Below are 22,766 nucleotides of genomic sequence, written 5' to 3' on the forward strand. Positions count from 1 at the left end.
GTGCACCCCCAGTCCTTGCTGATCCATGATTCAGGGCACAGGAACTAGAGGGCTTTGTTATGATGACTCCATTTTACAAGTGTTGCCATGTAAACAGAACCATCTGGAGCATGTTTCTCTGCTGCCCTGCACCTTGTGTTGTATTTACATCTGTGCAAAGGGTGCATGCAAAATGCTACCAAACCAGCGTTCTCTACTCAGCTGCAGTTCAGATTGTGCTTTGCACCCACTCTGCATTCATCTGCACGGGTGTGAATAATGACAACGGCGGTGGAGAATCAGGCTCCCAGTAGCCACATATAAAGGACCACAACCTCCAGTCCAGTTGGCCACTGGAGGAGCAGTCCACTGTAGTGGGATTTTGGAGTGGTCCTAACACCTGCTACACAACCCGTCCTCCTGGCTGCCCAGCAGATCCCCATGTGCTCGGACGGCCTTTGGGGCCATAGGCAGCTGATGTAAACTAGAGCAGCCTGCAGGCTGCTCTAATTCATGCTGGTGACCAGGCCCTGATGGCCCCAGGAGCAGAGGAGCACAATGGTTTCTTACTGTCACTCATGTCACTCCCGCCTCCTGAGGTACGTGCGTGTTCCTCAGCCATTGCTCAGGATCTGGGATTTGAAAGGGAAGGTTATAACCTTTCCCGCGTACAATCCAGATCCTGAGGGTGCAGAGCTGCTCCTCTAGGACAAAGGACACCATGTGAAATGTTTGATTATAATTGTTGTTTATTGTGTTTGTTCTATTTCTGCAAAATCTAGAGATCCACTTTCCCCCTGAGAAGAATCTCCCGGGATGATTCCACAGCCCTTAATCAGTGGAAGATGTGCGACTGAAGCCCATGCACTGTGCCAGAAATCTCCACTTCAGTGATTTGCCCAAGATTGCAAGGCACTCAGTAAGAGAACTGTGAGCAAAACCCAAGACTCTTGAGTTCCAGTCCTGTGCCCAAACAACTAGGCTGCTTTCCTATGTGTGGGCTGGGGGAGACAACTCAGAAAAAAATAATTAAAATCCATACCCCCCCCACCCACCCCCACACACACAGGACAGCTTCCTTACCTGCATCGCAGACTTTACATCTCATGCACTCTGTTAGGCCATTGGGATGCTCTGTATATGTGTCGTCCACACATGGCATGCAAGTTGTGCTGCTACTTGGTCTACAATGTTTGACCACCTTGCTCCCTAAAGCAAACAAAACAATTAGCGCCTGTGTAAACCAGGCTAATATATTTAATGCATTAATACAGAGATTGTAAAAGCGGGTAATTGTGCATGACAAATGCATAGACAGAAACAATCTCATAACTCACACCCATCTCTTATCAGTAGTATCCCTAGCACAGTCGTGCTTAGACTCTGTAACGGACACAGGACCTTTGACAGATGCGTGTGTCCCCACTGTGCCCAGTCAGGATCGTAGCCCTTTAAAAGATGCAGGTCTGAGTATTGTAGTTCCTCCTAGGGGGATGGAGAATCCTCAGGTGAAGCCAGTGACAGGAGGGATCACATGACCAGAAAGCGCCAGGGGACTAAGGAAGTCAGGTGACTGCCTGTGGCCAGTCCTATAGGACTATAAGAGGTAGATTGAGAGGTGAGGGGCTGGGGCAGTGCTGGTGTCCACAGCAGCCGGCTGGACAGCTGCCTGGGGCAGGGCAGTGGCTGGGGTGGGACGGGCAGAGGTCCCTGTGCAGAGGAAAGGTCAGTAGGATCCCGATACAAGGGGACTGTGAGGGTCTGGGGAAGGACCAGGAAGGACTGGGGGATCCCGGATGCAGGGCAAAGGGTGAATACAGTGAATCCTAATGGGGACAGTGTATTGACTGTTACAGCCAACCAGGGCAGAGATCTGGGTCCCGGGCAGTCAGGCCTAGAGATTGAAACGAGAGTTCAGCCGACTGGTTAGAGCTGGGTCCAGCAGGGCAGAGTCCAGGAACAAGCCAACGGTCAGTACTGGAGTGACAGAAGCCGAGTGCAAGAGTCGGAGGGTAACGTAGGGTTGTAGTCAGAAGGCCCAGCCAAGGGTCAGAAGCCAAAGGGTTAACCAGAGTCACAGTCAGGAGGCGCAGCCAACTGTCAGGGGTTGGGGTCCAAAGCCAGGACAGGGCTGAGGTAAGGACTGGAAGCCGGCTGGAGCAGGGCTAGGACAGAGGTGGGGTAAGGACTAGACACGGAGCAGGGCAAGCCCAGCTGCAGGCAGGGTGCGCATCAAGCAGCCGCTGTTCTGCTGTGGGTGCCAGGCTGCTACGCAGGAGTCAGAACTGCTGATCCAGCAGCCACTCGGGTGCCGTGGCTGCCCCGTCAGTTCCAAAGCGATGCAACTCGGCTTCCTGGTTCCCCAGCAGCCAAGTTAGTCAAGGGAGCAGGCCAGCAGCGGGTCCTACCTGACCTGGCCTCTGAGGAGGAGAGGTGTTATGGAGAAAGTGACTTGCCCAAAGTATCACAGTACGTCTCCTTCTGGATCTCCTGTGCCCCAGGCCACAAGAACCATCCTCTCTATGTCCTCCACTGACAGGTGAGTAACAAGCAATGGGATGTTTACATGGACAGATCTGTGTCCTCACCACCAGTTATATTCACAGTAACAGAGGTGAGCAATCTCTCTGGAGGAGGCCGGACAATTGGACTCTCTAGGGAAGGGTCATGATTTTAAAGAAGCAATCATATATACCTACCAGCACTGCACAGGGGACAGCATTCACCATTTATTTCATATTCGCCGGGGTAGCACTGTAGAGCTTCCGAATGAGGTAGTTGTGTTACCAAGAAAATGACAAAAATCTGTAGGGAAGAAGAGAAGAAAGAGTTTCTGATTCGCATCATGCAGGCTCAACAGCGGACAGGGAGGGGCTGGTAGCGCCGTGGCACTGATTAGTGCTGTGATGCTTTTGCCTGAACCCTTTGAGTCCCTCAGGTTCAAGGTGGGGATTCAATAGCGACAACACTCCTAGCAAGCTCTCCTCAACCCTGACCTGGATCCAGTGAGCGCTAGTGTGTAAGAAGCAGCTTCCATCTCCTCTCTCACACCGCTACCGAGACACCACTGAAAACAACAGGAGTTGGGGGCACTGTTCAGGAAGTGCTCAGCACACTGCAGGATCAGGCCCCTTAAGTGTCTTTTGATGTCTCCTTTGCAGTAGGAAGCAGCGTTCACATACTGCATGTTAGTGCAATAACTTCAGTGACCCCACAAGCATGTGCCTCAGTCGTGTCTGGGTATAAGCGTCATGTGCTGAGTCTCCTGACACTGAACAAGGAGCTATTGGAACAAGGAAAACAACATCCCTGCGGCTAGTTAGAGCCTTCCCCAGCCCCATCTGCCTCCTGGTTCCTCCTGCTACAGTTGTAAAGAAACCCTGCACAACCTCACCACGCTCTGTAGCAGACCAAGACAAAGCGACTGAACTAAGGGTGCAGCGGAGAAAGCATATTAAAAGTCAGACTGTGAGGAGGCTAACTTGCAATCTAAAGGTCTTTTTTGCAGCCTCGCAAGACCCAAATGTGATGTCTAAGTGTTGTCAGGAATTTTGCCATTTATTTCAATAGGATTGAGAGGATCGGCTTCTGACCAGTAGTTGTGAAGCAATTCTCCAAGAAGGGCCATATTTTGGGAGTTTACTGTGCCCACGCTACATACACCAATATCAGAGATCATCTGAAAGTTTATTTCATGTATGTTTAGCTGGGGTATGATGGGTGGAGCTGGTAAATGGTGCTGTAAGCCGGCAGGCGAGGTGAAACAATGGTACCAAAATGAGAAAGTGTCACTTTTTCCACAGTTCCAGACACACTGCAACATGACTGTGACTACAGTGTTTAATCATAGACTCATAGACTTAATGGTCCCTTCTGACCTTAATGATCATCTAGTCTGACCTCCTGCACAACGCAGGCCACAGAATCTCACCCACCCACTCCTGTAACAAACCCCTGACCTATGTCAGAGCTATTGAAGTCCTCAAACCGTGGTTTAAAGACCTCAAGGTGCAGAGAATCCTCCAGCAAGTGACCCGTGCCCCACACTGCAGAGGAAGGCGAAAAACCTCCAGAGCCAATGCCAATCTGCCCTGGAGGAAAATTCCTTCCTGACCCCAAATATGGCGATCAGCTAAACCCTGAGCATGTGGGCAAGACTCACCAGCCAGCACCCAGGAAAGAATTCTCTGTAGTAACTCAGATCCCACCCCATCTAACATCCCATCACAGGCCACTGGGCATATTTACCACTAATAATCAAAGATCAATTAATTGCCAAAATTAGGCTATCCCATCATACCATCCCCTCCATAAACTTATCAAGCTTAGACTTGAAGCCAGACAAGTCTTTTGACCCCACTGCTCCCCTTGGAAGGCTGTTCCAGAACTTCACTCCTCTGATGGTTAGAAACCTTCATCTAATTTCAAGTCTAAACTTACCTAATGTCCAGTTTATATTAATTTGTTCTTGTGTCCACATTGGTACTGAGGTTAAATAATTCCTCTCCCTCCCTAGTATTTATCCCTCTGATATATTTATAAAGAGCAATCATATCTTCAGCCTTCTTTTGGTTAGGCTAAACAAGCCAAGCTCTTTGAGTCTCCTTTCATAAGACAGGTTTTCAATTCCTCAGATCATTCTAGTAGTCCATCTCTGTACCTGTTCCAGTTTGAATTCATCCTTCTTAAACATGGGAGACCAGAACTGCACACAATATTCCAGAGGAGGTCTCACCAGTGCCTTGTATAATGGTACTAACACCTCCTTATATTTACTGGAAATACCTCACCTGATGCATCCCAAGACCGTATTAGCTTTTTTAATGGCCATATCACATTGGCGGCTCATAGTCATCCTATGATCAACTAATACTCCAAGGTCCTTCTCCTTCTCTGTTACTTCCAACTGATGCGTCCCCAATTTATAACCAAAATTCTTGTTATTAATCCCTAAATGCATGACCTTGCACTTTTCACTATTAAATTTCATTCTATTACTATTACTCCAGTTTACAAGGTCATCCAGATCTTCCTGTATGGTATCCCGGTCCTTCTCTGTATTGGCAATACCTCCCAGATTTGTGTCATCCGCAAACTTTATTAGCACATTCCCACTTTTTGTCCCAAGGTCAGTAATAAAAAGATTAAACAAGATTGGTCTCGAAACCGATCCCTGAGGAACTTCACTAGTAACCTCCTTCCAGCCCGACAGTTCACCTTTCAGTATGACCCGTGTTTACTGTTTAAGCTAATTTCAGCTCCTTAATTTGATGGCTATTGGTCAAAGCTACCAAAGGAGAACATATTACAAGATTTTTATTGGCTTTGCATGCGCAAGTTTTGTTTTTTTCCAGAAATGATTAAGCCGTTTAGCATATGGCAAAAATGGCAAATATCACCATTTTCCAATGTACTGACATGAAATCTTTTCACATCGCACATTCTTAATTGTCAATGTATTTCACAAGTGATTACAATAGCGGTCTCTATTTTGAATTGAAATTTACTGACCAGATCAGTCTCAATTTGGTCACAGGCTGACCACTACTAGCAGTATACAGGTAAGATTAGAAAAACAACTATGGTTCTGCAATTTCATTCCACGCACAGCATGGGCAAGGCAAGTCTTCCCTTGTTCTATGCAACACAATACCATTAACTGATGCTATCCAAGCTGCTAGTCATGTGAAGCAGGAACTTAAGTCATCCAAGTGTTTTGTAGATGTTCTTCTGGCAAATGAGCTTGATGAACAGCTTTCAATGAACAAATGGTTTTGTATAATGCTGCTCCAATCCTTCGGTCTGAAACAGCCAAAATAAAAGCCGCACAATATTACCTTAAGCCAAGTCATTGTCGTTTACAGAGGTCAGCTACTTTGGGGCCCACTTGGTGCTGGAGTTTGTCCTTTGGCTGCTGATAAAGAGGTATGTAATTCAGCCCACAATAAGTATCAGCCTTCAGAAGATATTCAAAGAAGTTGCCTCTCAATTGCAGACTGCGCAGTATTCATCTGTTCCCAAATTATCACAACACTAAATCCATGAGCTAAGAGCATGCAACAAAGGAACCACAGTGTCCATCAGAGATGCCATGGCTGTCACGCAAATGATGGCTGGAGACAAACTGGGCCCACTCAATGAATTGGCTGCTCAGTACTTGAGGCGGGTCCTAAAAGGATCTGACAAAGCTGATTCTATAACTGAAGTCTTTGACAGATATGACAGCAGTAACTCTATGAAACTGCAGAAAGACGACATTGGACAGGATCTAAGGCTGGATGCAAGAAATACCAGCTGATTGGTGGGTGCCCTGGGCCTCCATGGGAAAAGTTTCTAACCGTGGCATCCAACAAGCCGTGACTTGTAAAATTATCTGTGAATATATGGCTCAAGATGCACCTGCGAGTGTAGGAACACACCCAACACACATACTCCTTCTTGCTGGAGGCGTTTCCAATGATGAAGTAGCCAAGTCCATGACCAGTGGAGGCGTTGAAGGAGCCCAAGACTCATACAGTGCTCAAGAGGAAGCAGACACAAGGATGATCTACCTGCTCTATGTGCTAATATGGCTTTTGTGTCTCTTGGTGTCCAAGGAACCATAGTAATTAGATCACCTTATACAGATGTTTTGCTCATGGGCATTGAATATCAAAGGCAGGGGAAGGCTAAGCCCATCCCAACTGCCTGCGTGGTCCCGCCCACATTCCACCCCCAGGTCCCCTCCTGCTTCCCGCCGCGCTCTGCTGCGGCTCTACTTTCCCATGTGGCTGGGGCCCCGGGCCAGTGGTACCAGAACTGGGGGACCAGGAGGCCATAGTCCTCCCACTTTTGGAAAGTGGGGGAGCCTGGGCAGCGGTGGTGAGCTGCAGTGGACCCTCCACCAGCCTGGGGTGCAGAGGGCTGAGAGCAGCCACCACCCAGCTCCCCCGGCCGCCCGGGGCAGGAGGGTCCGCGACTCCACGCTGGTTCCCCACAGCTGCCCACGTGGAGATCCCTGACCCGACCAGAGGGGCCGGAGGCTGGGGCCTCGAGAGCTGCAGCCCGGCCACGGTGAGGAGCCGCAGACCCTCCACCTGTACCGGAGAGTGGGGACACAGGCTGGGTGCTCCTCAGGCCCCCCACACCGTGGGCAGATAGAGGGGTCCACCGCGGATCCCCACAGCTGCCCGCCCTGCTCTTATCATGGCTGGGCTGTGGATCCGAGGCCTCCCCACACCCAGAGCTGGGTTGGGGAGAGCTGCACGGGCAGCTGTGGGGAGCCTGGGTCCTTCCACTTGCACTGGGCTAGGGGCCCAGGACATGGGCAAGGGGCTGCTTTCACCTCCACCTCGGGCAAGGTCCCCTGCCTCCTCCCAGACTTTTGGGAGGGCTCCGGCGCCCTTGCCCTTGGCTGGGGCTACTAGGAGCTAGCCCATAGCCAGGAACTCTGGGCAGCTGTAGCCGGTGTTTACATCTCCCGCCCACCCAGCGCTCCAGGACTGGGGACCCTGCTGCCTGCCCACAGCTCAGGGGCTTGGGCTGGGGGCCTCGCTGCCTGCCTACCGCTCTGGGGATGGGGGGGCGGCGCTCCGGCGGCCTGGGGGACTGGTGGGGGGCCTCTGGGCTCCGGCCGGGGAAGGGGGGGCGGGACGGGCAGGGCCCCAGGCAGAAGGGACAGGGGGGCCAGGGACTAGCCTCCCCGAGCCACGGTTCACCCACCACCCATGGTTTTGCTCCTTGCTGCTCACTATTTTCCAAAAATGGAACACACAGACAACACGTGCATTGAAACAGGCACCATTACCACCAAAACTGCCTAGAGTCGCTTCAGACCGGTGCATGCGATTTGTGACACACATATTCCTGACTTCTGAGATATACCTCCTGCTGTCACACAGTAACAGGATGTGTCACCCCTATTTAGTATGGGGAGGAAGGGGGGAAATCTGTGTTTAATGTTATCAAAACAAAGGGCGCTTACCACTTCAAAGGTCTTGCCAAACTGGGAGAGAGTGATGGACAAGCTGCAAATTCTGCAGCAAGGAAATTGGTAGCAGTGCTGTTTGACCAGCATGAGAAAGAAAAAGGAGACCCACGAAGAACTGAATTGCTTGTATCTCAATCTACCCATCAAAAAGGACAAGTCACTGGCCAAACTCCCACCATAAGAAGAGAGTTTTGAAGAGTGTGTCAAAAGAGCATCTTGACAAACAAAGATTTGGATGTCTTCTCCCAACCAGATATCAGCTCACCATTGCAATGTGGATGAAAAAATGTGGATGATGAACTACTTGCTGTATTGTTCAAGGGCCAAATGGCATCTGATCTTCGACATGACTTTATCTATGCCTGTACCAGTAGGGGTTGTTGAACAGTTAACTGTGTCTGTAGTCATAACAATCTTTCCTGGACAGAATTGTGTACAAGCCAAGGCAAGGAAGACTTTGGTAGTGCAAGCACATTCAGTGGATATCATAATGATGAACAAGATGATAATGATGTTGCCTAGAAATGTTACCAGCGCTATTACTTATACAAGTTTATTATCATATTTTGTTTTACCCTTTAGGGTATTGCTGTGATTCTTTGAGGTCACAAAGAAATCCAATTTATCTCTTGAAATAATACACAGCGTCATTCAAGTTACAGAAAGAAATGCAAATTTCAAAGTGGTCATTTTAACGTGTTGATGGTGTCACTGTTTATCCCCATATCTGTGGTAACAGCACCACTTGACAGCTCCACATCATACCTCATCTTAAAGTAGACATACAAAGCTTTCACATGATGTATGAAGTGTATTTGTATAGAGAGACTGCATTAAGATGACCAAATTGGTGGTGTCTGCTGTTAGCCTATCAGCCCCCTACATCGTCATTTCCTCACTACCACTCTCCACATTCTGGGTCAAACTCTGCTCTCGTTTAAACCTGGAATAGTTCTACTGACATTAGTCTGGCTAGAATCCAGCCTTTACAGCCTTGGGACATGATCCTCCATCCCTGATTCATGCGAGTGCTCAGCTCAGTGTGGGTCTAATCACGTGTATCACAATGATGGGGCTGGATTCATAGACTGTGGCCTTTGACATTTCAGCTAAAGCCGCTTTCTGTTATGATTTTTCTAAATCCAGAAGCCTGGGGGATACCCTGTTAGCCACTTGGAAATCATTTTCCTTTTTCTTCCAGTATATTCTCTTTCCCTTTTACCCATGGTGCATTTCGCTGAGTACTCGGAATACAGTTGAAATTAGCACCAGTTTCAGTTTACACTGTGACACCCAAAATGGAAGGACTGAAATATGATTGGCCATAGAAAGCCCCAAACTGAGACCCAGCAGCACAGCTTCCGAGTGGGCCAAGCGTTATTCCCTGTGCTGGCCTGCTCCACACGTCCATACAACGGTGGAAACCCTGGGAGGAAATGGCAGATACAAAACAACAAACTATGGGGCTAGAGCAGCAGCGGATTCAGTACAACGCACCACAACGAGCTACTGTCCATTTAGAATCCTCAAACATTTCCCCATTCAAAGGGCAACTTTGGGGGTAGGATTGTTTGTTTTTTTTAAATCAGTGTCCGTTAATAAAAAGTCAATCCACTTAGACCCACCAAGCGCCAGGCTGAGTATCAGCTGATGAGAACAAACCAAAAATCTCCCAGCGGTATTTTTTTCCTACTAAATTAAGGAGGAAAAGTTATATTTTAAATATTCATTTTTGTTGTTCTTTGCTGTTTCCACCAGATGGAGTCCAACAGCTTCTAAAATGCAGAGAGATTTTCTTGAACAAGGAATAAACCACCTCAAACTCTGCACCGTGTAGTTTGCGCTAGTAAAACGGATATATGTAAAATATTCGGCTTCCTGGGATCTTCTTATTAGTCACAGTAGATTCCCACAATCCCTCCCCCCACCGTTCCCCACCACCACCGCCACATATTCACCCCCAAACCTCCCAGTCTCTCTGCTGGGTTTGCTGGGCAGGGCCGATCTGTTGGCTCCATTTTATTTCATGAACTTTTGTGATCCACTTACCCAGAGCATGGTCTTGAGAACAGACCGCAGTGTGTCTGCTTCTGCCCCCGGCTGGGCATTGAGTCTCTGCCCGCTACAGCTCAGCGCGGCCTCCAGGTCCCGATCAGTGACAAGCTGCGGGCCTTAGTGAGCCTGGTGCCCCGCCCTGTCCTGGGGTGTCCGTCCCATGGATCCCCCGCGCCCTTCTCCGGGACCTCCCGGCCGCTAGCAGGACACAAGCCCAAAGTCCTGGTCCGGTTCAGGTTCTAATCCAGGCCCAACGGCCCCGCAACAGCAGCCAAGAGACCAGCTCGGAACCTGCACCAGCTCAAAATTCACTGAAAGTGAAAGTGAAATTTGCAAGCAGGCAGGGACTTTCCTAGTAGGCTGGTGTTTAGGGTTATATTGTTACAGGGAGAGAGACACTTAAGGTAAATCCAGGGTATAGTGGGCACATAGTGTTGACCCTGGAGGGGTCACATAAAGGTAAAAACTACCTGTGCCATGGCTACAATGGGATTTTAAATCCAGATAATTCTCTCCATATAAAAACATACCTGTTTTTCCCCAGTGAAGACACAGCTCTGTCGTGTTATAACCCCTCTCTTATTCTGGGTGTCTCTGCCCCAGGTCAGCGTGGCAAACGCTAGAGCCAGGTCTAGCTGAGAGATTCCTGCCGGTCTAGCTATGTCGGTCAGGGTGAGGGGTGATCTCTGACCAGCAAAGCCCCCAGTACAGATGCAGTTATAGAGGCAGAACAGCATTTGCCAGTACAGCTTGTTTTCCGGGGGTGCGCTTGGGAATAAGCGGTACAGGTAAAATCACAGTGTTGCCAGTAGAAGTTGTCTCCCCATCAGGAGTGCTGTGCCAGTATATCTACACCGCTAAAGCACTCCTAGCCACAGGCGACATCTACACTGCAAAAAACAACGCTGTGGCAGGGGGTGCTGGCAGGGTGTTGGGGTCAGAGTGCTGCTGACCCAAAGCTGAACAGCCACAAGACACCCAGAATTACAAGGCAGATGTTGACTGAGCCCCTTGCTGGCCTGGGTGAACCCCAGAGCATCTCAGCAGCAAACAGCATGTTCTTCTAAATTTCTTGCGGGGGAGGGGAAGGAGGGTTGGTTAAATGGAAAGAAAAGGGAAGGGGGTGAGGGAGACAGGGCAGGTAGAAGAGAAGAGGAGCAGGTATGGAGCAGGGGAGACTTAGGTTGTAATGTAGACAGAATTTGTGTTGCTCAGGGATGTGAATAAACCACCCCCCGAGCGACATAAGTTACACTGACATAAGCACTCGTTTGCACAGCACTATGTCGGCGGGACATGTAGCTTCTGCCGCTCGCGGAGGTGGTTTATTATGCCAACGGGAGAACGTTGGGAGAACTGGGACGAGCTACCCTGAAAATGCCACACTCAGGGCAGACAGCAAGAAATAGGGCAGACAATCCCCAAGCCGGCGGTTATTTCTATAATTAGATTCACCAAGCCAGTCACACAAATAGCTTCTGCAGTACCACTCTGGTTAACCAGAAGCCAAATACAGTCCCCCTTAGACCTTCCAGCCCTTGGCTCCCAGCCAGATAAACAGGTCTAATACGGAGAAAACCTAATTCATTGTATGTGAGGTTTTTACTAATCCCAGAGGATCAGACATATACCCCTCAGGTCAATACAAAACTCAGATTTTACCCAAATATCACACTGTCAGTCAATCCTTAGTAAACTATTGAAAGATTTATTAATAAAATAAAAGAACAGAGTTACAAATGGTTAAGGAACTATATACCCACAAGTGATTGCAAAGTCCTTCTATCAGGACTTTCCAGCAGAGATGGAATAAACTGCTGGTTTGCAAAAGAATCTCTGGAATCACCCAAAGAGATTGGGGGTCATCAGTCCTTCTTCAGAGCTTCCTTGTTAGAAATCCAGTCCCGAGAAATGAAGCAGGAAACGAAGACAAAATGGAGATGACTCAGGGGTCTTTTATATCCTCTGCCACGTGCTTGGAATTGTACCATCCCAAACAAAGCCCAGAGCCCGTTTGTGGAAAGCTACTGACCCAAGCTGGAGTCCAGAGTCGCATATCACATGTCCTTACACAGTTTGCTGACTCACCGGGGGTGACCACTGGCCCTTCCTGTATGAAGCATCCTCAGGAAGAACTATCTGGAGGGGATGAGTTTCTTCAATGGCCCGTTGTGAGGGCTGAGTGTCCTTGATGGGCCATCCACACGTAGTTGTGTAGCCTTGATGTAAATTCTATCGTGCGGGGAGGTTGTCACCCAGCAACACAACACGTGTGTAAGATCCAAGTACACAGCCAATATTCATAACTTCAGATACAAAGTGATACATGCCTATAAACAGATAATCATACTTAGCAAATCAGAACTTTTCCACTTATCAGAGGGGTAGCCATGTTAGTCTGTATCCACAAAAACAACGAGGAGTCCAGTATCACCTTAAAGACTAACAGATTTATTTGGGCATAAGCTTTCATAGATGAAAAACCCACTTCTTCAGATGCATGGAGTGAAATTTACAGAACAGGCATTATTATACTGATACATGAAGAGAGGAGAGTTACCTTACAAGTGGAGAACCAGTGAGGACCAGGCCAATTCAGTCAGGGTGGACGTGGTCCACTCCCAATAACTGATGAGGAGGTGTCAATGCCAAGAGAGGGAAAATTGCTTTTGTCGTGAGCCAGCCACTCCCAGTCTCTATTCAAGCCCAAATTGATGGTGTTAAGTTTGCAAATGAATTGTAGCTCTGCAGTTTCTCTTTGAAGTTTGTTTTTGAAGTTTTTGAAGCAACTTTTCCACTGACACCTTACATGATACAAACTGTATAAGATCCATGGAAATTATGACAAAATGGTAACAACAGTGATATAAATGGTCACCGTTCTTATACACAGCATCACATCGGCATAGAACATCTTCACCAGACGCACTGCAGCGCATTGGTACAGCTGTGCCGCTGCAGCGCTGTACGTGTAGACGTGGCCTTAGAGGGAACAGATGAAGTCCAGTCAGAACTGTATTCTGGGTTGTTTGCGTCTCTGTCAGCGTGCCCAAGGAGCAGCCAGCAACACTCTTGTTTTTTGTGATTTTAGTCAGTTTCACTCTCAGGTTGTTCCTGCTTTGATGTTCGTGGTTACAAAAAGTGTAGGTGAATTTTTATTGGGATTAAAAATAAATTGTAGAAACATTTCACTCCTCCTTGAACACTCAGGGGAACGAAAGATCTTGTTGTGTATTACAACTTTCTCCTGCACTTTATAAACAACAGAAAATCAAGGAAATATTTTTCTTGCGCTTAGCACTGGGGCTGAATTTGAACAGACACCATTAATTGAAGTGCAAGTCTGTGTGGACAGCAGAGATTATTCCCCGGAGGCAGCCACTTTCTCTTGGGTATTGCCCTCCTGACTTGGTTTTATAACATGGTACTTTTCTCTAAGGATCTCAAAGCACTTTTTCAAAATTTAGTTTTCACAAGCAGACCCCTGTAAGGTACTGAAGGCAGTTCTCTTCCTTGTACAGGGAGATGGAAACTGGAGACACAACACGATGAAATAACTTGTCCAAAAGTCACTCAGGAAGGGGCAGCACCAAGAAGAGAATCCAATAGTCCTGATTCATAGTTCTCTCCTCTGCCCACAATGTAACCTTGTCACATGCTGTCAGTGCTACTAGTGACATGTGAACTGAAGGTCTGGCTACACTACTGTGGTTACAGCAGCTCAGCTACCGTGCTAGTGTGTAGCTGCATCCTACATCGACAGAAGGGGGGTTTCCATCAGTGTCATTAACCATCTCTCTGAGAGGTGGCATCTAGGTCAATGGTAGAATTATTCCATTGACCTTGCTGCATCTACAGTGGGGGGTTAGATCAACTTAACTATGTCACACGGCACAACATTTTTATAGATGTGAGCGATGACGTTAGACATGGGTGAAAGTAACTTACAGGACTTACCGGTACTGCCGGAGTCCTGAGGGGGCGTGGTCTTGTCCGGAAGAGGCGGGGCCTCAACCGGAAGAGGCGGGGCCTCTCAAGATTTAAAGGCTCTGGGGCACCAGCTGTGGCTGTGAGCCCCCGGGCCTTTAAATCAACCCGGGGCTCCCAGCTGCAGAGGTGGCTGGGAGCCCCTGGAGCTCAGGGGCAAAATAAAGGGCCCGGGGCTCCGGCCGCCGCGGAGCTCCGGGCCCTTTAAATCCCCACCACAGCTCCGGCTGCCGGAGCTGCGGGCGGGATTCAAAGGGCTCTGGGCTCCCCGCTCCAGCGGGAGCTCCGAGCCCTTTAAATCCCGGCCCCAGCTGGCCGCCAGAGCTGCGGGCAGCATTTAAAGGGTTCTGGGCTCCCCGCCACATCGAGGAGCCCAGAGCCCTTTAAATCCCCGCCATGGAAGCCGGTGCAGTCCGGCACGGCGTACTGGCTCTTGCCGGTGCGCCATACCTGACCGTACCGGCTTACTTTCACCTCTGACGTTAGATCCATCTAATTTTCAGATGTAAACAGGCCTAATGCAAAATTGGAACAAGCAGTAAGAAACCGTGTGCGAAGGTAAAATATACCCCACCAACCGGCTATGAAGCAAATCGTTCTACTGTAAGTAACTGCTGGTATCTTTTTCATGTTACGTTATATGCGAGGAAAAGAAAACAGGAATAGTGTAGGGTGCATCTGAAAGTGTTAAAAGGTGAAAAAGGCAAATTTAGCCTGTGCTTTCAGTTACACTGGGAAGTAAAATACAAAATGCCCCTGCTCTGACATAACTGTTGTATTAAATGGGCAGATATAAGGTCAGATTCTCTGCTGGTATAAATCAGCTTAGTTCCACAGAGGTGAATGGTGCTCATCAGTTTGCACTAGCAGAACATCTGCCCCATAAAGTCTGAACTGGTGTATGTGCAGGGCCGGCTCCAGCTTTTTTGCCGCCCCAAGCAGCGAAGCGGAAAACAAACAAAAAAAAGATAAAGCCGATCGGTGGCACTTCGGCAGCAGCTCAATCGCGTCGCTTCATTCTTCTGCGGCAATTTGGCAGCGGGTCCTTTGCTCCCTCTCTTCCTCTTCGGCGGGAGCTCAAAGAGGAAGAGAGGGACTGAGGGACCTGCTGCCAAAGACACGGATGTGCCACCCCTTTCCATTGGCCGCCCCAAGCACCTGCTTCCTTCGCTGGTGCCTGGTGCCGGCCCTATGTATGTGACTTGTTCCCTCATGAGCAGCTGATCTCCCACCCACGGTTACAAGCAACAAGAGCTTCCTTGTCATTTTTGATAGCTGCAGAGAGATTCATTTCCTTTTTTGCTGCGCTTGTCACACTGGACATGTGAGCAGGGCCATGTGAGCATTTGTTAGGGTACTTTCCTAGTTTTCCACAACTGGGGCAGATGGAGTCATTCACACAAGGCACCCCTGTTAGCGTCAAATACTCTGAGGGGTTTTTTTCCCCAGGACTCCACCCACAACTGGACAAATCTTTAATGCTGCTTCACCTCCTTATTTTGTGTCCCTGTTCCAGCTAGCTGGCTGCAGACTCTCTCTATGCTATCCCTATATATCCCCCCGTGAAGATTATCTCTGGTAGGAGCAGACACATTCGAATAGGGGGAATTATGCAGTGGATGACGTTCATCTTTCCTGAAACACAGAGGGGCTGATTCTCCTTGGCCTTGTGACTTTTGCAGTCACTGGTGTGGATGCTACACAAGGCCCAGGGCAACAAGTCACTGGCCCATAGACCACATCACTGATTATTATTTATTATCTGTGTTGTGGGATCACCTAGGAGTGTCAGTCATGGACCAGGGCACATTTTTGCTAGGCACTGCACATGCACAGAACCAAAAGATGGTTCCCGTCCCAAAGAATCTACAATGTAGGCCAGGGGTGGGCAAACTTTTTGGCCCAAGGGCCACATCTGGGCATAGAAATTATATGGCGGGCCATGAATGCTCACAAAATTGGGACTGGGGTGCAGGAGGGGGTGAGGGCTGTGGTTGGGGGTGCGGGCTCCAGGGTGGGGCCAGAAATGAGGAGTTCAGGGTGCAGGAGGGGGCTCCAGGCTGGGGTGCAAGGCGGGGGTGAGGGCTCCAGCTGGGGATGAGGAGTTTGGGGTGTAGGAGGGTGCTCCAGGCTGGGACCGAGGGGTTCAGAAGACAGAAGGGGGATCAGGGCTGGGGCAGGGGTTGGGTGAGGGCTCCAGCTGGGGGTGTAGGCTCTGGGGTGGGGCTAGGGATGAGAGGTTTGGGGTGCAAGAGGGTGCTCCGGTCTGGCATCAAAGGGTTTGGAGGGTGGGAGGGGGAATCAGGGCTAGAGCAGGGGGTTGGGGCACGGGGGGAGGCTAATGGGTACAGACTCCAGGCGGCGCTTACCTCAAGCGGCTCCTGGAAGCAACAGCATATCCCTTCTCCGGCTCCTATGCAAAGATGCGGCCAAGTGGCTCTGCACGCTGCCCCATCCGCAGGCACCGCCCCTGCAGCTCCCTTTGGCCGCAGTTCCCAGCCAATGAGAGCTTCGGGGGCGGTGCTTGGGGCGGGGGCAGCATGCAGAGTGGAGTCCCCTGGCTGCCCCTACGTGTAGGAGCCGGAGGAGAGCCATTTCGCTGCTTCTGGGAGCTGCATGGAGCAGCCCCCGACCCTGCTCCCCAGCTGGAGCACCAGAGCAGGGCAAGCCCCAGACCCCACTCCCCAGTGGGAGCTCGTGGGCTGGATTAAAACGGCCGGCGGGCGATAGATTGCCCACCCCTAATCTAGGCAGAAGACAAGAGACAACAGATCGAGACAGATGGACAAATGAAGGCGCAAAAGGAAACACTGAGACAATATTGGTCAGCATGATGGGCTGTGGTCTCACCACACCAGCCGCCTAACCACTGTCAAGATTTTTGTAGGCGCCATGGCGAAGGGGAGTTTTGAGACGGGATTTGAAGATGGATAGTGAGGTAACTTTATGGGTGTTTATGGGGAGCTCCTCCCAGGCATGTGGGCTGCACATCGCCTAACAAGCGGGTGTCGTCCTGTCCTCCATTACCTCTCTTCACCAGCGTGTCCCCCAAAGAACCAGAGGTGAAGAAAATGGAGAGCAGGATAAAACCTGCATCAGCCTACTGCTCCCAAGCCACAACAGATGTGTCTGTCATTGTAGCTGGGCGCTTTATAAATGACTACAGATTTTCATTCCCTCCCTCCCTATCTGAAGAAAAATCTTTTTTCTCACATCTACTTTATCAACCGATTTTGATAGCATTTGAAATGGAGTCAGTTTTTTCTTTTTTAGAGGCCCCTCATATTGCGAGGCTCTAAACTGTAGCTTAGTTACTTATGCCTTAATCCAGCCCTGCCCCCAAAGGACTAGAAGTGAAGAAAATGGAGAGCACCATTGGAAAAACAACAGAGCAGGGTAAAACCTGCAACAACCTACTACTAAAGCAGGATGGAGAACCTACGGCTCCCAAGCCACAACTGGTGTGTCTGTCATCCTACAGATTTTCACTCACTCACTCACTAATTCTTACAGTGTCCCCAGGAAGTGACTCAACATCATGATCCTCATTTTACAGAGAGGGAAACTGAGGCATAGAGAGACAAAGTGATTTGCCCAAGGTCAGTGTGTGAGCTGGAAACAGAGCTCTGGAGTTCCAGGTTCCCACTGCCTTGGCTGACTCCTTACACCATACGCTCAGCGCACAGAGGTCCCTGATCACAAGCGTGGTTACACTGGGGCTTTATTAACTATCCTACCATTGCCTTGACTCACACCTTCGCCGTGACTTTCGTACTCTACGTAGCTTTCCTCCCCCCCACTCCAAATCAACTGCCGGTCATGCACAGAGGAAGTTTTCTATTGCTAAATCTTGCTCTGCCCGACTGCCCACTTTTTCCTGTCTGAGATCGGCTGCCCAGAGGCACTGTTCTTTACTGACCCTGTACGATTGCTGCAAAAATACAAACCTCCCCTTCATTTCTTTACTGCTGGGTTAAATGAAAATTGCAGATAAGGCAGCTCCTTGACTGGCTGAAGATCTCCTCTTCTAGCTAGGTACAAACACAGCTTTACCCTACGCTCCCCCATTCTACTAGCTCCTGCTATACAAGCACCTTACTGAGGTGATGGACTCCGAGGGTGCAAGGGAATCTGTGTCAACCGACAGAACCTGCCAATCAAGCTACAGTTTAGCAGAGCTGGTGGTCTGGGTTGGAGGTTGGCAAGAAAGAACCTAGGAATTCTTTGGTAAAACCCGTCTTGCCCAGAATGCTGTAATCTCAGAGTGCCACAGAGAGGTTTATACTTCTCTTTATGTTCTTTAAACGCAGATAAACAACCCATCAAGCTGGGAGTGTCAGGTAATTTGTGGATTCTTTTTAGTGCTAAGACTCCAAAGTCCAGCCATTGCTGTTTGTTTAATATCTAGTTACAAGGTAAGTAACTGACAGCCCTGAGGAAAGGGATGGTTCAAGGAGTGAATTTTGCGTCCTTCCTTACTCAGGGCATGTCCACATTTGCCATTTAAAGTGGAAAAAGTCCCTTTTTTGCGCAAAAACCGTGGGAGCGTCTACACTTGCCAATGAAACCACCTCCACAAGAGGCATAGTACAGCTCTTACCGGTGATACTTTTGCGGTGATGTGCAAGTGAAGACATGTTCTTCCTGTTTACAGAGCTTTTAGCCTCCCCAGGATATCCCCCAGTGCCTAGGTGATCACTCTGGCCAGCAGCTCTGCTGCTCTGATGCCAGTAAACAGACATCCACCTCTCCCCCTGTAAAGCCCTGGGAACTTTGAAACTCCCCTTCCTGTTTTCTTGGCAAGTGCTCACTTCTCATCCGGCCAGGTGACACTGCCTGCTCCACGGAGCAAAGGATCCCCTGCCTGGAGCAATGCTGAGCTACTGGACCTGATCAGTGTTTGGGGAGATGAGGCTGTGCAGGCACCCAGGATGCCCCGCGATCACCCCCCCCCCCCTTCCCACAAGGCCTATTATCAAATTGGAGAGAGCAGCACTGTGGGACAACTGCCCTCAGTGCGCTGCTCTCATGGGAATGGAAGTGCTGCAAATGTAAACTCTCTCTGACGCCTGTGGAAGTGAGTGACTACACAAACTGGCGCTTTTCTTTCTCCAGTTCCCTATCATCCGTGAAACTGACAGCGCAAAAACTCTGCAAGTGTAGACACAGACTGAAGTGGATTCTGATCACTAAGGCTGTCAGAATCCAGTGGGCTATGAGTGAAAACACCCTTTATGTTTAAAGGGGAAGTTGAGGGTCATGAATGTCTCTATCATTTTCAGTTTTCTTTTCAGGATGAGAGAACTGGGGGGTTTCAAGTAACTGTGGGTGGGGATTATGGGTCATTAAATGTGAATCAATTCCGGGCAGAGCATTGATATAGGTTGTTTCTTGGTAGTGTAGCTGCCTCAGCTTTCACCCATCACTGCCTCCCTTTTGTGCAGTGAACCTGTGAGGTGTGAGCCAGGGGAATAAGCGCCACACTGCTACAAATAAAAGCTGCCAGCTCAGGTGTGCTTGTACAGACAGAGCAGACCCACGCTTGTGTAGCCCTGTCCCTGGACAGATTTCAGCTTGCATTGATCTGCCAGGGCTAGGCAGCCAGAGATGCGATCACATTGCATGCTGATGTTATCCTGTTGCCAAGGGGATTCACAGCTAGAATCCCCTTTGCTTGTGGCCAGCATTGATCACTAATTTAGGTTGTTTTCAGACAGGAAACCCACCACTGTTTTCTACCATGGGGGGGCTATCAGTGGCCCTTGGGAAGGCAAGAGGACTGCCTGGTTAAAGTGCACCCCATGCTGAGGCTAGGTGGGATGTGTAGACTGAGCAGCAGTGTCTGGATAATGGGGTGGGTTCCTCTTTGTCCTCCATGGCAACCAAGCTGCAAATGATGCCAGCTTTCATGCCACTGTTCATCTCCGTGGCACTCCCTCTGATCGCTAACCTGATCTCTGCCTTACAGTAGAGCAGTCTCAGGGTTGCTGTAAGTTACTCCGGCTTCCAGCTGCAGGGTTTGAATGGCGCTGTAGACATGCCCTCAGAGTGGATTAGACAGGGCAGGGCTGTCAGGCCACAGAGGAAGGAGTCAGTTACATTGCTACATTCTGAAAACTGCAGATGAGCTGATAAGATTCAACAGATTGGCCAGTTTAGTGCTTAGTCAGCAGCTAAGTTAGCCAGCAAACAGCCAGGAACCTGTGAAGAACTGGAGCATGCTGCCTGCCACCGGAGAACGGAGCCTGAATGACAGCACACTCCAGCTCTTTCTATGTTCCTGGAAAGGGACCAGCCTGCCTCGTGCGATGGCCTGAAAAGTACACTCAGAATGGATAGATTCGTTGTGACAAAACCCCAACTTTCACTAGAGGTTTTAACAGCTGTGAATAAATCAGCCTTGAATTTGCAATCCCCAGAGGACAGCAGCCAGTTCTGAGACAAAACCCAGACGGCGGAGAGCACGAGGGTGTAGGAACTTACAAATATCCTCCTGACACCTCCTGACCACAGGCACCCACAGAGCCAGTGAACCTTGGCTGGGGGGAAATTTGTCACTGGGATTATTCTGCAGTGTGTCTAATTGGTGAGGTGCGAGCCTACTGGAATCCGAGGGAATGGCGGGTGGCTAAATGGGAATGGATACATCTAGGAACAAAGGACGTAGGCAATACTTACACAGTGGGGGCCTCTCTCCTGGAAAGCCGTGACTTGGAGAGAGATTTGGGGGTCGTGGTGGATAATCAGCTGAACATGAGCTCCTAGTACAATACTGTGGTCAGAAGAGATAATGCGATCCTTGGATGTATAAACAGGGGAATCTGGAATAGGAGTAGAGAGGTTATTTTACCTCTGTATCTGGCACTGGTGTGACTGCTGCTGGAACAGTGTGTCCAGTTGTGGTGCCCACAATTCAGGGATGTTGGTAACCTGGAGAAGGTTAAGAGAAGGGCCACGAGAATGATGAAAGGATTAGAAAACAAGCCTAATAGTGACTGAGCTCCTTTAGTCTATCTATTCAGCTTAACAGAAAGGAGGTTCAGTGGTAACTTGCCTACAGTCTATACGTACCTGCCTGGGGAACAAAATATTTAATAATGGGCTCGTCAACCTAGCAGAGAAAGGTATAACATGAGCCACTGGCTGGAAGCTGAAGCTCAGGGCCGTCCTTAGGATTTATGGGGCCCTACGCAGTATTATTAAACTGGTGACCCTATGCTCCACTGAATGGTCCCCAGCCGGCGCCGCTGACCCCAGCCATTGCTGACACACCCCGAGCTTCGTACGCAGCAGATACTGCGGCAGTGGCTCAAGGCCGGCTTTGCGCTGTCACCTGGGGGCTGCATCTTGCCAGAGCCCACAGCCCTCCTGCAACCCCTAACCATTCCTGTTTCACCAGGAGCATATTGACAGGAAGTACCAAGCAGTAATAACAACAACAATAATACAAGTGTGTGTGTGTGTGCGTGACAGAGTGTGTGTATGTGTGTATGTGTGTGAGAGAGCGAGCCAGTGCATGTGAGAGAGACAGAGAGAGCGCCAGTGTATGTGTGTGTGACTGTGTGACAGATTTCAGAGTAGCAGCCGTGTTAGTCTGTATCCGCAAAAAGAAGAACAGGAGTACTTGTGGCACCTTAGAGACTAACAGATTTATTAGAGCATAAGCTTTCGTGGACTACAGCCCACTTCTTCGGATGCATATAGAATGGAACATATATTGAGGAGATATATATACACACATACAGAGAGCATAAACAGGTGGGAGTTGTCTTACCAACTCTGAGAGGCCAATTAATTAAGAGAAAAAAAACTTTTGAAGTGATAATCAAGCTAGCCTAGTACTAGTACACTTCAAAAGTTTTTTTTCTCTTAATTAATTGGCCTCTCAGAGTTGGTAAGACAACTCCCACCTGTTTATGCTCTCTGTATGTGTGTATATATATCTCCTCGATATATGTTCCATTCTATATGCATCCGAAGAAGTGGGCTGTAGTCCACGAAAGCTTATGCTCTAATAAATCTGTTAGTCTCTAAGGTGCCACAAGTACTCCTGTTCTTCTTTTTGTGTGACAGAGTGTGTGTTGGGGAGTGTGAGACTCTGTGTGTGTGTGACAATCTGTATTGGGGGACTGTGACTCGTGAGAGGCAGAGTGTATGTGGGTGTGAGAGACAGTGTGTGGGTGTGTGTTAGGGAAATGTGAGAGACAGTAAGCGCACTGTCACTTTAAGTCCCCCTCCCTCTATTCCCCCCCCCCGCCCCACTGACTCACGTGGAAGTTCCGCTCCTCCTGTCCAGACCCGGGCTTGGCCCCACCGGAGACCGAGCGGCGCAGGAAGGCGGGGTCCAGGGAGGGACTCCGCTCCGGGCGGCGGTGGGTCGGGCCGCCGCGCTGCCAGTGACCGCTCGCGCCGCTCTGAGCTCCCCAGGGCAGCAGAGCCGGACGCTGGAGCTCTCAGCTGGGTGGCTGAGGAGGGAGGGAGGGAGGGGGCAGGGTTGGGGGCGGGGAGAAACCTGCCGGCCCAGCGCGGGGGCGGGGCCAGAGAAGAGAGGATTCCAGCCACGGTCAGCGAGGGGAATGGTGCCCCAAATTTTCGGGTGCCCTATGCAGCCGCATATGCTGCGTATGTCTAAGGACTGCCCTGCTGAAGCTAGACAAAGTCAGACTGGAAAAAAACGGTGTAAATTGTTAACAATGAGAGTAATTAGCCATTGGAACAATTTATCGAGGGTCATGGTGGATTCTCCATCACTGGCAATTTTTAACTCAAAATTGGA

The 22,766-nt window shown here is 49.6% G+C and overlaps 2 protein-coding genes and 1 long non-coding RNA gene across 4 annotated transcripts in view; 1 reads left to right on the forward strand and 2 right to left on the reverse strand.

Annotated features, from left to right (window-relative positions):
- Positions 1-22,766, reverse strand: part of LOC101933419 (tumor necrosis factor receptor superfamily member 14-like) — a 78,110-nt gene that overhangs the window by 7,549 nt on the left and 47,795 nt on the right. The window contains exons 1-3 of one of the 2 annotated variants that reach the window (XM_065575184.1): positions 9,998-10,334; positions 2,679-2,784; positions 1,063-1,188 (exon numbers count right to left, since the gene is read on the reverse strand). In XM_065575184.1, the coding sequence (XP_065431256.1) occupies positions 1,063-1,188; positions 2,679-2,784; positions 9,998-10,006 (241 nt within the window). In that variant the 5' untranslated portion in view covers positions 10,007-10,334. Of the gene's footprint in view, positions 1-1,062; positions 1,189-2,678; positions 2,785-9,997; positions 10,335-22,766 lie in introns of those variants that run through there. The other variant, XM_065575185.1, reaches the window with a different exon arrangement.
- Positions 11,692-22,766, reverse strand: part of LOC101932514 (transcription factor HES-5-like) — a 32,724-nt gene continuing 21,649 nt past the window's right edge. The window contains exons 4-5 of the transcript XR_010594250.1: positions 20,669-20,811; positions 11,692-14,668 (exon numbers count right to left, since the gene is read on the reverse strand). The gene's annotated coding sequence lies outside the window, so the exon portion shown is untranslated. The remainder of the gene's footprint in view (positions 14,669-20,668; positions 20,812-22,766) is intronic.
- On the forward strand, positions 21,293-22,243 carry LOC135976969 (uncharacterized). The gene is made up of 2 exons (XR_010594251.1): positions 21,293-21,610; positions 22,066-22,243. It is a non-coding gene; the product is annotated as an uncharacterized LOC135976969 (long non-coding RNA).

Source organism: Chrysemys picta, chromosome 21 (assembly GCF_011386835.1).
Source record: "Chrysemys picta bellii isolate R12L10 chromosome 21, ASM1138683v2, whole genome shotgun sequence".
Taxonomy (NCBI): Eukaryota; Metazoa; Chordata; order Testudines; family Emydidae; genus Chrysemys; species Chrysemys picta.